The sequence below is a fragment of the Sesamum indicum genome, linkage group LG5 (assembly GCF_000512975.1).
Source record: "Sesamum indicum cultivar Zhongzhi No. 13 linkage group LG5, S_indicum_v1.0, whole genome shotgun sequence".
NCBI lineage: Eukaryota > Viridiplantae > Streptophyta > Magnoliopsida > Lamiales > Pedaliaceae > Sesamum > Sesamum indicum.
In genome coordinates this window covers 3,004,711-3,019,319 of record NC_026149.1, presented here as the reverse complement: position 1 = coordinate 3,019,319, position 14,609 = coordinate 3,004,711, and the positions used below count along the sequence as shown (strand labels likewise).

General features: G+C 34.4%; 1 protein-coding gene and 1 long non-coding RNA gene across 2 annotated transcripts; one reads left to right on the top strand and one right to left on the bottom strand.

The window, feature by feature from the left end:
• LOC105161776 lies at positions 486 to 5,294 on the top strand. Its single transcript, XR_847799.2, has 2 exons — positions 486 to 1,179; positions 5,098 to 5,294. It is a non-coding gene; the product is annotated as an uncharacterized LOC105161776 (long non-coding RNA).
• LOC105161775 (serine/threonine-protein kinase D6PKL1) lies at positions 8,785 to 13,818 on the bottom strand. Its single transcript, XM_011079587.2, has 3 exons — positions 13,523 to 13,818; positions 10,778 to 12,827; positions 8,785 to 9,947 (listed from the first exon to the last, which is right to left on the bottom strand). Exons 2-3 carry the CDS (start codon positions 12,649 to 12,651, stop codon positions 9,101 to 9,103), a joined length of 2,721 nt encoding a protein of 906 aa, XP_011077889.1. The 5' UTR covers positions 12,652 to 12,827; positions 13,523 to 13,818; the 3' UTR covers positions 8,785 to 9,100.

The window sequence follows — 14,609 nt, the reverse complement described above, 5'->3', positions numbered from 1 at the left end:
CAACGAATTATCAGCTTTTCGAACCAACGAGTATATATGGCACACTCACATTTGTGCGCACAATTAATTTAATTTTTTTTTAAATATATATTATTATTTTAAAAATATAGTAATTAAATTAATTAAATATTAAAAAGTAAGAAAAATGAGGGTTGAGAAAAGAGATGTGAAAGTTGAGAAAAATGAAAAATGGGAAGTTAAAGAGAGAGATAAACAATTAAATTAACATATTTAGAAACTACGTAAATATCATTAAGCAACGCCGATTAATATTATTAAGTTTTGATTACTTATAATATTAAAAAAAATTATGAAGAAAATTCAATATGACATAATTGGTAACTTATATTTATCCCGCGAATTCGGCAAGGGGAGTTTGGAGGATTGGAGTTGCATTTTCAAAAACAAGAAAAAGGATGCTTTTGCAGAAGTCGCGCCTTTGTAGTAGCACTTTTTTGTAGTACATATAAAAAGGAGCGCGTACTGCGAGGGATTAACAACCAGAGTCTCTTCTTCTCTCTCTATTTGTTCTTCCCTTGCTTCTTTCCCTCTCCACATAGTCTCCGTCAATGTCCAATGTCCATGGAAGAAGAATTCAATCGGAAATCAACCCCACTCAAGGGCCGAGATTTTCAAGGAATAGAAGAAAATCAAGGGCGGTGAAATTCTCAAGTGTGTCGAAGGGAGTTTCTAAAAAATGATCTGTTGATTGCATGCAAAGCCCTTGTTGATTTCAGCACTTCTTTTCTTGATGTTGTGCATGAAGATTCCACAATTATTAGGCTTTGCATTTCTTATACTCCTCACTTCTTGGAGTTTAAAGAGGTATTGTATTTCTACCCAATTTCTTGTTTTCAATTTTCTTGAATTAGGGTTTGATTCTTGATATAGTATAGGGAACAAGTGAATCTTGGAGCAGTACAATTTGATTACTGAATTTATGAACTTTTTTTGTCGCATGGTTTCTTGGTATGATGAGTTACCCGGTTCTTTTTGTTCTTTCTTGTATTGTTCTTTTTCTCATGTTTTCTTGAGGAGTTAACCGATTCTTTTTCCCTTTCTTGTTCTTTTTCCTTTTTTTTATCTTGTTTCTTGAGGACACCTTGAATCTTGGAAAATCCACTAAGGTAGTGCGTTTGTCGACAAGACTGTTGGAGACTATCTTCTAGCATTCTGGAGGTTTGTGTTCCTAATTTTCCTTCCAAGATTTTTGAATTTTTCTTGATGTAGATAGAAATGTTGCATGTTTACGAGGCGTTTTGTTACAAATCAAGAAATTGAAAGTAAAGCAAGGAAAAGAAAGATGCATTGCAGCGAATTCAAAACTGTTACAACTAAAAAGAAGAAGAGACGAAAAATATTTAAAGGCAAACCCCAACTAACTTAACTAACAAATTGCTAAACTACTAAAAGAAACTGGAAAACAAAAGCACACTTCACAGAACATGTTTTTGTCACTATATTCAAAAACAGAGAACAAGTTAGGTACTGATTTTCTTCTTTCTCTATTGCGATGCTCTGCTTACTGGTTATGGTTTACATAGTTCATCACATTTGGTATGAGATATAATTTCTGGACGTCATTTCATTGTTAATTTGTTTGCGTAACTTCAATAGTTTTTGTCATTTTTATAGTTTTCAGCACCTCTTATCTTTGGAGTTCTGCATGAAGATGATGACTGTTTCATTGTATACCAAGGTTACTAATATTCTTATCTTAATTATATTTTTCTCTTATTCTTAATGCTTAGCATATTCACCTGAATTCATAATACTCGACTCTTGCTCTTTATTGAAATTGATGGTATGGGTTGGCTTGAATTTCCGGTCCCCCTGGATTGGGATAGGAAAGAAAGTTAAGTTTCAGCAAAATATGATTGTTTTATGTATAATAGTTGCATATCTACCTTTGTGTGTCAATTAAGTTCTTAATAGTTCTATATTTACCTCTGATTATAATGGTACAGTGATTTTCTTTTTCTGTTAGAGCTTAGTGGTATTTTCTCAAATTATTTGATCTGGTTGTCCTTGGTTCATATGGACTTTAGTTCTAATTAATTTGGCTTTGTTGTCTATAAATCACTTGTTACAAGCAAATATACTGATGTTATTGGTTATACCATGTTGGTGGTCTAACATAATCTAGAGTGAGACTACTGTTTGAAGCTAATGGAAACTCATGTTGTGATATCTTGACTTTGATCAGTGACTCCGGGTCCATTTTTGGAGCCATAAGTAACCTTTTATTTTCCTATTATTATCCATATTACCAAGTAGATTCGACTCTCTCCTATCTTAATATATATATATATATATATACATATATTGTGCTTTCACTGTAATGTAAGTGCCATCCAGCCACTCTCTTTTACTTCTATTTTAGCTCGAGTATAATAACTTTTTTAAATCATTAGAAGCTTGCGAATCGATCAGCAGTATTCTTTCTTAAGTGCATTTGGGAAATGTTTCTTGAATATGAAGTATTTTCGCTGTTGCTTATGTCTGCATCTAAAAAACTTTCTTGGTTATAATCTATTTTTGCTATGTCTCTTATGCCCCTGGATCTACAAAGTTTATTGTTTATGAAGTATCATTGCTAATTGGTTATGCCCTTTAATTGGAGTATTCTATGAGCTAAGGTTTAAGTCGCACCCAATGATTATCTATGTTCTTTTCTCATATCCTAGTTTCTTTTACAATTCTGTCTTAATCCATATTTTAGGATATGGAGGCAATATCTGATTTTGTTTGCCCATAACACATATAGCATACAATTATAAAATGGTATCAATTTACTTGAGAAATTATTTTTCAGTTGTATGTATAACAACCATTTTATTTTGATATATAGATAACAAGCACTTATGGTATCAAATTATTTGATTAGTGTAGGTGATCTATACTCGTTTGTTGGAAGATTGAGGGCTTGAGCCTGATTTTGGTTTGTCAATTTTGTGCGAACTAAAGTAATCTCAGATTCTTATGAATTGTGTGGAATTCAAAAGGGTTAAGTAGAAAATTTAAGCACTCAACTAAAACACACATTGGCTGCTATTATAATGCATTTTGACAACATTTAAAGCCTAATGGCAACCGCCGTATCAATAGTTTCCTCTTGATTTGTTTTTCTATCTGAAAAGTGATCTATGTTCCTTTCCATTCTACTCTGTTGATTCTTCTCCCACATTTGAAAATAAAAAAATGTTGAATCCATTGTGTTTACAATTTGTAAACTTCAAAACCTAAAGCCCTGCCGTGATTTCTGTGAAATGTTCTTGTTATCACTATTGTAATTTGGAAGAAACAGGAATATGGATTTTTTATGTTGCTAAGAATCCGAAGGATGCATGTGTAGTGTTGAATGCCAATATGAAGAACAAAACTTCATTCATTTTGAAGATTTACTTTTGGTTTATTCATTTTGTGGGGTTCTCTTCGTGGGCTTGCTTTAGAATTTTTTGATGTTGTTTATTTATCATTTTGTATGGATGTGCAGAAAATCATGTTGTCATGTTCTTAACATCTTCACTTTTGCAGGTGTATCGTAGAAAAATTTGTGAGAAACTCTTTATTATACAATCATAAACTATTTATTTGTGAACTTTGATAATGGAACATTATGCCAAAATATAGGACGATCGTCTACATGCCACTTTTATTTTCTTTTAATGGGATTTGATAACTCTTTGTTCAATATTATATAATCCACAAATTTGAGGAATGATTTTCTAGGAACACACAGATTTGGCAAATAGATAATCTTAGACCTGGTAAATACTATGATTTTGTTTTCAGAAACTTATTAACAAATTTGTTTTTCTTATCAAATGCTTTCATTTCTAAAACATGTACTTACCACAAGTATTTCACTTTTTTCTTTCTCTTCTAGTTCAACAAGTTTTTCACTTGCACATGCATCGAGTTGCTTATGAATTAATATTCTTTTCAACTATTTTCTTCTCAAATCAGCTTGTGGTACACATCTTTTTTTTTATCTAGATAGTTTTTAGTAGCTTATGATGAATGTTTTTAGATAAATGCTTTAGAAATCCTAAAAAAGCCCAATTCATTTTTGTTTTGATAACAAAATGGTTTTTATAATTTTCAACAAAATAGCTTTTATAATTTTTAAAAAAGCACTTCACCGGACCTTTTTCCCTATAAATTGATGAATTCCACGTGTTTTGATGATTGATTTAAATGTTTTTTAAGTTGTTGAGAGCACTTTTAAAAAGGTGTGTATTAATTATGATATTTATCAATTCAAATGCACATGTATTTAGGAATAAATGAATCAAATTGGCATGTAGACAACCGTCAATATTTTGGCATTTGATGTTTTATTAATGAAGTTCACAAATAAACTAAGTTGTGTTTTGTATAATAATGATTTCCCGACAAATTTTACTATGATACACTTGCAAAAGTCGGATGTGAATAACATGACAAAATATGGTGGTCTGCAAAATTTGTACAAAATTTTAGATATATGACATTGAAAAGTTCTAAAAAGCAAACCTTGAAACAAAACCCAACTCAATGAATAAATTGGGAATAAATCTGCGAAAAGGTGGAGAATTGTTCTCCAATTCAGGCATTCTTAACTATTTTGCATCCATCGTATTCTTGGTGGCTTAAAAAATTTATATACTTGTTCTTTTCAAATTAAAATAGTGAGAACGTGGCTTTTATAGAAATTATAGTAGACTTTTAGTTTTGAAGTGCACAAAAAAAGAACACAATGGTTTTTCAACTTTTTGGATTTTCAGACATGGGAGAAGTTGATAGAGAGGGAACGCATAGGAACATAGAATACTTTTTAAGATAGAAGAAGAGGGAGAGAGAGAAATGGATCGATATGTAGGTTGCCATTTGGTTCTAAATGGTGTTAAAGTACATTATCTTAGTCGGTGTGTTTAGTAGAGTGTTTAAATTTCTTACATAAACCTTAGATGTCCCACACAACTCTTAGGAGGACGAGGTTATTTAAATAAGCACACATGGCAAATCAATGATAGACTCATAGTCCCTCAACCTTTAATTGACGAGTATAGACTGGTTGCATGTTTCTCATTCTTTTCCTTTTGTTTTTTTCAGGCTGACATTAAATTGAAGTTGAAGATGTCTTAACACGAGAAGAATTTATCATTCCGTGAGACGAGTTGAAGGACGTTTGCAACTATCTAATGTTAAGATATGTTGTTGTAAATTAGAATACTTTGTTCAAGGGAGCTTTAGCATTCTCTGTAAATTTGTATACTTTGTTGTAAAATGAAATGAAAATTTTCTTCCAAGAGATGTTACCTAATTTCATAAGTCATAATTAAGCCTTCGCAATCCAACTCGTGGTACCTCAAACGCTCATAATCAAACATTAAATTCAGAAGCCCTAAAAACATAATCTTTTAACTTATCACAAGCAAAATCAGAACAATTCTTTCTCTTTTCTTTGATGAATATTCGAGGCAAAAATGAGGTGGCTTGGTTTGGTAACTTATGGGTGAAGGAATGGAATCATACTCCGATGCATATGAAATTGATTTGTTTTAGACTGCATTAACAACCCAACAGTCACGACAAATGACAGCTTTCGAGCACAAGATAAGCAGGCCATGAATGGTGCTTTCAACTATGTCCTTCATTTTTTTTTCCTTTACCAATTCAAAAGCAAAAGAACTTGGCGAAGTCGACTTGATTAATCGATATTTACTTCGGTATCTCCAAAGGGAAAAGTGATGATTATGTTATTAGTTGATATAAAAAATCCCACGTTTAATGTTAATTAAAAGGGAGCTATAACTAAATTTTCTTGCTTAGTAGTATTGTTTCAATCACTTTGTTCTTCATGTCAAACGGTCGGCATATAAGTAAAAAATTATTATATAAGAATGTTAAATGATGGATAAATTAAAATTTTATTTATATTTTTTTGGCTGATGTTAATATAAACTTTAATGAAAGAAGGTCATGTGTAAATTGTGAATTTCATATCATTTTGATTTTTTTTTAAAAAAATTATAATTTTGTATTTTTACATGTAAGTATAACTAATGCCAAAAAAAAAAAAGATTAAATAAAGTATGGAACAACATGATTTCCGCCCCAGTTGTACATGATTTCCTGCCATGCAGATATGTAAATAATTATTAATCAGAAATGCATTCCTCTAATTCGCAGCTCCCCCAAAAATGCAACATTCATCCCAAAAACATACAATTCACCGATCAAAGGAAACAAAAAAGAAACAAAATTCTCCTCGATTGAATTTGTGCAATCGTGATTATTTGGTACTTGAGGGAAATTGAAACTACTTGGGAGTGGAGGGTTTGGAGAAGCAGTAGTGGCAAAAGCCTTCGATTTGGCGCACCACCTTCTTGTGGAAATTCCGATGACAGCTGCACGCGGCGCACCTCAAGGCGGCGCTGCTCCCCTCTTCTCCCGCCGGCATGAACTCGCAGCACCCATCCACCGCGTACTTCCCGATGCTAGCCGCATGATTTTTCCGGCACTCCTCGTAAGTCACCACTCCTCTATCCTTGGAAACCTTCCTCTCCTTCTGTAGATTCATTATTTTTCTATCGAAATCGAAAAAGAAGCAAGTAAAATCCCTAACTATACTACTTATAAATACAATTGGTGTAGAAAATAGGAATCTCTAGGTTTTCAATTGGGGTAAAATCAAATCCGTACTCCATAATACAGCAGTAGGCGGAGCATTATTTAGAGGAAGAGTAGGGCGCCATAGGTGGCGCAGCCGATTTTGATTGATTTCTCGCCGGCATTGGTAGATCAATATAATGGCGTCCGGATGAAAAGGTAGGTTGCTGTAGGGGTTTCAATAATGGATAGAGTATTCATTATTCTTTCTCGTGCATGTCTTCGTTATGGATCGATCCCTTTCATCCTCATCAGTCATCAGCACTACTGTTTTCCAATTAATTTTCTCTCCGCTTTCCGCTTTCATTAATTATACTGCTGTCCCTAGCCCATGATACTTTCACATTCATCAACCCTTTCGGCAAAAAAGGGAAAAACTAGATTAATGAGTTAGTACACTTCTTCATGAATTTGGATAGTCGCGATTGTGATTGATTGGTTGATATCTCCTTTTTTTATTTTTTATTTTTAATCTTTTGATGCTATGGAGAAAAGTGGATGAAGTAATTATTAACATGAGAATTGATGTGTTTAGACTAGAAATATTAATTCCCATTAAATGCATTACAATATATCAATCCTCCATAACTATTAAGGGAAAAATACAAGTAATTCTCTTATGATATTATAAATACATGAATTATTTTATATAAAAAAAGAAATATAACAATTTACCTCCCTGCAATTTAAAAAATGAAGGAATTTACCTCCTATTATTTTTTATAAAGGGATAATTTGCTCATTCACAATATCACAAGGAGTTGAATTGCATTAAACCCTTACTATTTACTATCACAAATAGCACTTATTTCTATTTTGTCTTTTATATTACGGATAATGTACACAAATTACTTTTATTTTTTGTATAATTACAGAATCAACAAAATAGCATATGTTCTTTTTTTTGGGGGTATGTGTAATTTTTCAAAAAGTATGGATAGCTTTTATAAACTGCGTTGACATTTTTAGTGGGTGTGTATATAATTTTTTTAAAAAAATGAGTGATATATCTAAATAAAAATAGAGTAAGAGGTGTAAATGTATAGCCCTATACTTTATTTTATGTATAAATATTGGGTGTATTTCATATATTAATTTCAAAGTATTTATCCCAGCAAATATTAATTTTATCCATCCAATTAATTGGAAATCTAGATTGATTTTTCATATAAAATTAGATATATATATATATATGTATGTTTATGTGTATAATTAACGTAGCACAAGTTTATTATGAAAATTATTTTATAGTAAAGTGATGTTGTGGTGATTTGAGCAGTGAGAAGACGAGCAAATTACTTTCGGACACGCTATTCATTGAAATAACAAGACACAAACCTACACCCATACAAAAAAAACTTCTCTCTAGAAAAAAAACTTGGAATGTATCAGGCGTGTATTTTCCTAACTTTTCCCCATTCTCAAATCACAAGCACATTAAAAAGTATATTATAGTTAATAATTTCGAAAATAGGACAAAAATCACCGAATCCTGATTCTTAATTTCAATCCAATCGGAAGGCGGATATAGAAGCATGTGGTAATTTACAAAATTCTCCGGGTAGTAGACTTGGAATCTTGAATATATGTATATAGCATTAATTAGATAATGTTACAGAATTTTTTTGAATCTTGCTAAACTTATATTTTCTTAATTTGTGACATCCAAATAAGATTATGAAGGACAAACGAAGCGCGCACACACTTTTAAATTTTGATGGATATATTAAATTAAAATATATTGAAATAATTTAAAAATTAACATCTTTTTATATATATATATATATCTATAATTTTAGATTTTCATAGAAGCGGTATTTGATATAGAGGTTCTCTGAAAATCCCAAGGGGTAAATTTGGTAAAACTGCGATTTCCAAGTGCAGTTTTGCCTAAAATTTTTTACTGTATTTCCTTAATATTTATTTATTTTACTATATTTAAATCATTTAGCCAATTTTGTGGGAGCAATGATGTTGGGACCTCACTTTTTATTTTATGCACTCTACTTTTACTTCTTTTCTGAACCTATAAATGAAATTAACAGTAGAATTAATAGCTTTTTTGTTCAAGAAAATTCTATTCCCCTCCAAAAAATGGAAATAATTGTGATGAAAAATTATTTATTTATTTTATTTTAAAAAATCTGCAACTCAAATATAAATCCTAACCTCACTCGACACGAGTAGTCATTACAACATTTTCAGTTTATGGTTTTACATGTTCTATACTGAAGCAATGAGAAACCTTTGATTCGTAGTATTAAACCTGTTGTCCCTGTCATGTGCAATATCCAGTGCCATACCTTGTAACAGATCTCTGCTTCAACACTACAATTTTTGCTAGATATATATTACAACATGGAAGGTGAGGGTGAGCAAAGAAACATCAGTATTACCTTCACCGGACACAGATAGCATCATTACCCAAGTAAACATGTTTCCTTTAGAACAACTCAAACTCTACGTGCTCTCCAGTGCCGCCATAGTCCAGAAACCTTTTCCCCTTCTCCAGAGAGGCTACTTGTGGATTTCCAACGTCGTAGAACTCTGGAACCTGAGGTGGAATGGCACAGCGTATCAGCGCCCAGTTCAGGCCCTCAAAGAACGGGTGCCTTTTGATCTCAGCAGCTCCGGTTTCTGTTCCCAGCCGATTCTCAGGCTCCTTCACTAACAGGCCTCTAATGAGATCCCTAGCCTGAAAACTAACCATCGGGGCATTGGGAAATTTTAGGTTCTGCAGGACCACATTTGCCAATGTCTCTTCGTTTCCAGCACCTTTAAATGGTGTCTTCCCATAAAGCAGCTCGTAAAGAAAAACACCCAGTGTCCACCAATCAACAGCACTCCCGTGGCCTTCTCCTTTAATGATCTCTGGAGCCAAGTACTCGTGAGTGCCAACGAAGGAGTTGGATCGTGCCTCTGTTGGCTCTGCTACAAGCTGAGGTAATGATCTTGCCTGGGCCACAGCATCGGCTTTTAACTTCCTTGCTCTTGTTGCAGCAGGTAAAAATCGAGGGCTAAAGCATGACATCTTACATGAAGGTCCGGTGCAGAAAGGATCAATGCAGTTTGATCCGGCACATGGACCAGAGACCCTAGGTGGCTCCATTACTGATGAAGATGATTTGACGAGAGTTGGGCTAACGGAACATCTTAGTGACAGGTCAAAATCTGTGAGCATGATATGACCATCTTCACGTACCAGAATGTTCTCCGGTTTAAGATCTCGGTACACAATACCGAGCATGTGCAGATATTCGAGGGCAAGAAGGACCTCAGCTACGTAGAATCTGCAAGAACCAAAGGTTAGGAGCTAAAAATACAGCAGTCAACATATGATGAATTTTTTGACCTTTTTCTGATATGCTGCTATCCTTAAATGTTGGGTTAGATTAATTTCATATCACATAGTATCATCAATTAACAATTAACATATTATTAACAACTAGGCTATCTAGTAGCAGGACAAAGCATTGTCCACAGAACTAAGCATTCAGTTACTCAGCTCCTTACAAAAAGCAAAAAGGAATGAGTTCAGAAGAAAAGTCTCAAAGGAACACTCACATAAGGATACATTCATGATGAATATATTATAAATACTAAACTTGACCTGTAAAAGGCTAGATGAATTTTCATTCTGTCAGGCCAGAGAAAAGGTACTTCATGCATAACATACTCATACATGATAAACATAACCAGACTGAGTATAGATTCATTAGAAGAGCATTCTCATGATATCAGAAATTGAAGGAAATCACTAGTAGAAGTCCAAGTCATCCCAGATAGCTTTCACTTTTACACTTTAAAACCGAGAAAACTTAATTTATATGATGACTTTTAGCATCGAGTCCAGTTGTAGGTTTCTGTAGCATCAAAATTCATAAAACTTGATCAGACAACTTATCTGTTAGTCAGGATGTCACAAATCAACAAAACTTAAGAGTCACGATTTTGTTATGTTCAGACGCATAAAAAGCCTAGTGTGGACACTTTCCACAACCTTATACGTTACCATATTTTTGTTATATTCCTGTGTCGCATTTTCAAAACATGCATTGCCTTTCCTATTGCATGACGCAAAGCATATAAGTACTCACACTATGGACCTTAAACTCTATACCTTGCCGCCTGCTCAGGAAAATATCGGCCGGGTTGCTTCTGTCGGAGGACATGTAGATCTCCACCAGGACAAAACTCCATTACCAAACATGATAAATTGTCCGATGTAAACTGAGCATAAAGAGTGGGGAGAAATGGGTGGTCCAGCATTCTGAGAATTTCTCTCTCAGTTTGGGCCCTAGGCATCTTCTTCCTTCTTGCTAAGAACTCATTATCCATTACCTTTATCGCAAATGGGCTGTTCGTTCCTATCAGTTCAGCAAGATAAACTGTACCGATATCTCCAGAACCAAGTTTTTTCAACAAATTAAAGTGACTAAGCCCAAGAAAACCATATTGTTTTCTTATATGGTTGATTGCTTCCCACCTTGTGTCCTTTGACATGTGTGGTCTACTGCTGCAAGTCGATCCACTTAGATTGCTCTCTTCACTGAAACTAGTGGTGCTACTGCTAAAATCACAAATGCTGCTCTTTGAGCTCAGAGAGATATCTCCTTTCTCACAGGATTTGGGGGTCATGTTTGTTTTAAAAACTGAAGTATTTTGGTTAACGAAACCAGTTGGAATTGAATCTGATCTGCTTGCATCAGAATCCATACTAACTGTCAAAAATTTAGCACGAGCAGTATCTGGGGGATCCTTGCCAGAATTCTTACTTGTATCCCTCAAAGAGCACTGACACCTTTGGCAGATAAATTGCCCAGAGATGTGGTCCTGACCACTGTTTACTTCAAAAGATGTTTCTGAAATTCCATCAGTTGATGCGGCTACCTTCTTTGATTTCTTTATGATGAGATTCTTGTTTCTAATGACTGGTTTGACTGCACGATATGTGTTTCTCGTTGAACTCACATCTCTGTTGCCTTTTACCAGACTGGATGAAGATACTGTCTGTAACCTAGATTTTCGTCTCAGCTTTGGGGCAGCATTGTCTACTACTTTCAGCGAAGTGGCAGAATCCTTACTTGGAACACTTGCTACTTTGTTGAAGCCAGAATTTTTCTTGTCTTGCTTTGAAAAATTATCACGAGCATTATTATGAGACAGAGCAGAGACTGAACTGCAGTCTTCTTCCTCTGGACCTGTTCCTAGCAACTGTTTATCAACTTCTAAAGCAGGTCCAATCTCATTATGCTTTGGCTCTTGAAGGTGCGAAGATGGCATATTGGTAGAACTTGTAGCTATATTTCCTTCTACTAGAGATAATCCAACATCACTACATTCAGCCGGTGGCTGACCCGAGTCTTTGGAACTATGTTTGATGTTTATAACTGGTTTAGCACCGGAAGTAGGAGAGGGGCTCGAACTTTGGGTTGGTGACTTCACCAGAGAATCTTGAACCAACCGAGACACTGTACGAGAAGAACTTGAGGTGCTTTCTTCTGGCACCAAAGAAATCTCTATCCTTTGTTCTCCACCTCCAACTAGGGAGCAACCAGTTTCGACTACGACAGACCTATACATATTAGTGATTTTCCCAGCTTCTGAGATTCTAGGAGATGCTGGCAGCGACAACCGTTTCACGGCAGCCATCTCTGCTGCCTGAGAAATGCACATGCCCCTCAAAGCCTGCTTCAGAGAGACGGGCTCGGAAAATCCAATTACAGGTGAATGAGAACCAGTAGCCCGCATCGGCTTCTTTGAAGCATTCCTCCTCGAGTCTGAGAGATCCAGACTCTTGGATGTTCTGAGATTGACTGCTTCAAAAAGCCTGTTGATATCATCTTCCAAATAGTTGTTGGACCCTTTTTTCCAGATCGGAGGCTTCTGCTCTCCGTCCTGTCCTCTTACTTGCTGGGATGCTTGTGGCCATCGGGCTCTACTCTGTTCATCCTCTACCTCAAGTATCTCACAATTCCCATGAAAAGAACCCATTACTTGGACCAACTTGCCGTGTGATTAATCACTCGACTTCAGCACCACAGAGGAAAGACACTAGTAACCAGAGAATCATGCAGGTTCATTTCTCAAAAAGCCTAAAGTAGAATTATATGGCACAAATACAAGCTTTACCATTTCCTTTCGCTTGTTGAAATATTCAACACCTTTACCTACAATGCCAATCAAGGATGAAGATGAGTAAACAACCACACATATTCACCATCAGAAAATCCATTTTCAGCATAATGTAAACAAGATAAAAAAGAGGAAAAGATATCTGCCTTTAGAGAAATAACATTATTTGACTAATAAAAATACAGCGCTGCAATCTACAATAAAACAGTAAAATTACACAAATTTCAATCATCTTTGCATATTAATAGATCCTGGGATCCAATAACTGATAAAATGTGACTTCACTACTTATCAAACATACAGTAACTTGATGACAAAAGAGCCAACATCCTTCCATCATCCATCAACTAGTCTATTACAGGGCAGGTTGAAGAGGGTAGGAGGGTTCATTAAAATTCCAAATTTTCTTGTCAATTTACGAACTTAGAAAGACAAAAATCACTTCCCATTTTGCTCAACTGAAAATGGAAACCCAAAAATTAAAAATAAAATAAAATAAAAAAAGATAAGATCAAAGGATTTACACACGAGTGAAGTCCGTATGAATAGAGCAAGACATGAGATTATAAATACATTCAAAAAAATATATATAAAAATCAAAGAATAACGGACAGAGAGATCAGCTAAGATTATAATGTATTAAAAACTAAGGTACCTCCGAAGCATTCAAAGATCTACTGCATACAAAATAACTCAAAAAACATTCAAGAAACTCACAGTTACTACTTACCTCAACTTTCATTTTCGTGTTGTTTTTCAAAAAAAAAAAAATAAAAGGCTGAAAACCCTAAAAGAGAGTGGTGGGCTTTTCTGATTCTCAGGAGGGAGTATTCGGTGGACGGACAAGGATGGGAGGAGAGAGAGAGAGAGATGCCAAACTCTCCTGTCTCTCTCACATCAATACTCTCTTTCTCTCTCTCTCTACAGTCATTATTTTTTCTCTTTTTCTGTGTAATTTCTATTACAGAAACTGTGTTAAGGTAGCCCCACTGGATTTGTACGAATGGGGCCCCACTTCAATGCCTTTGGATTCGGATTTGCATGTGATGATCACGTTTCCTTTCCTCCTCTTGTTTTAAACAACAGAGATCTGCTGCTGTGTCAACAAACCTTTATAATTTATTACCCATAATCTCATCTGATTAGTAGTAATTTTTAATTAAGGTGAGCAATGAGGGCTTATGGATAATTACAACCCAAACATCTTTTCGACTTCCAAATCTGCGAGTCCGATGTGTGTGAAAATTAGAGCTTCTCTCCCTTTATGTCACTTTCTTGGCAACGTTTGAGGTTTTTAGGAAAAGGGCTTTCTCAGCAGCGCCTCTCAAATCAATCAAATTGGCATGCATTAAAATCAATCAAGCGAAAACCCATCGTATGTCATATTTGTCTCTTTGCCTGACCGTCCATTTATAATTAATCATAGAGATAATTACACTCCCTGACATAAAATTTATTGTAATTACATATAAATTTTCTGTAATTTGAAAAATTACAGCTAACACTTTTGAAGTTTATTTTTGTCTAATAAATAAGTCTCTCCATCAGTCAAAAATCACTAAATTTGTTGATATTAACAAAAAAAATTGAATGAAAATTAATATTTAACCTCGATTGACTGATTACTGAACTATTGAAAGTCAAACAATTTTTTCGAACTAAACTATCCTTATAATGGTGAAAATATATCTTTTCATATGCATTAACGCGTAGAGATGTATGAAAGCAATTTGGTCATAAAAAAATTTATTGGACTTGCAATAAGTCAGTAATAAATCAATTAGGGGTTAATATAGATTTTTTCTAATTTTTTTTGT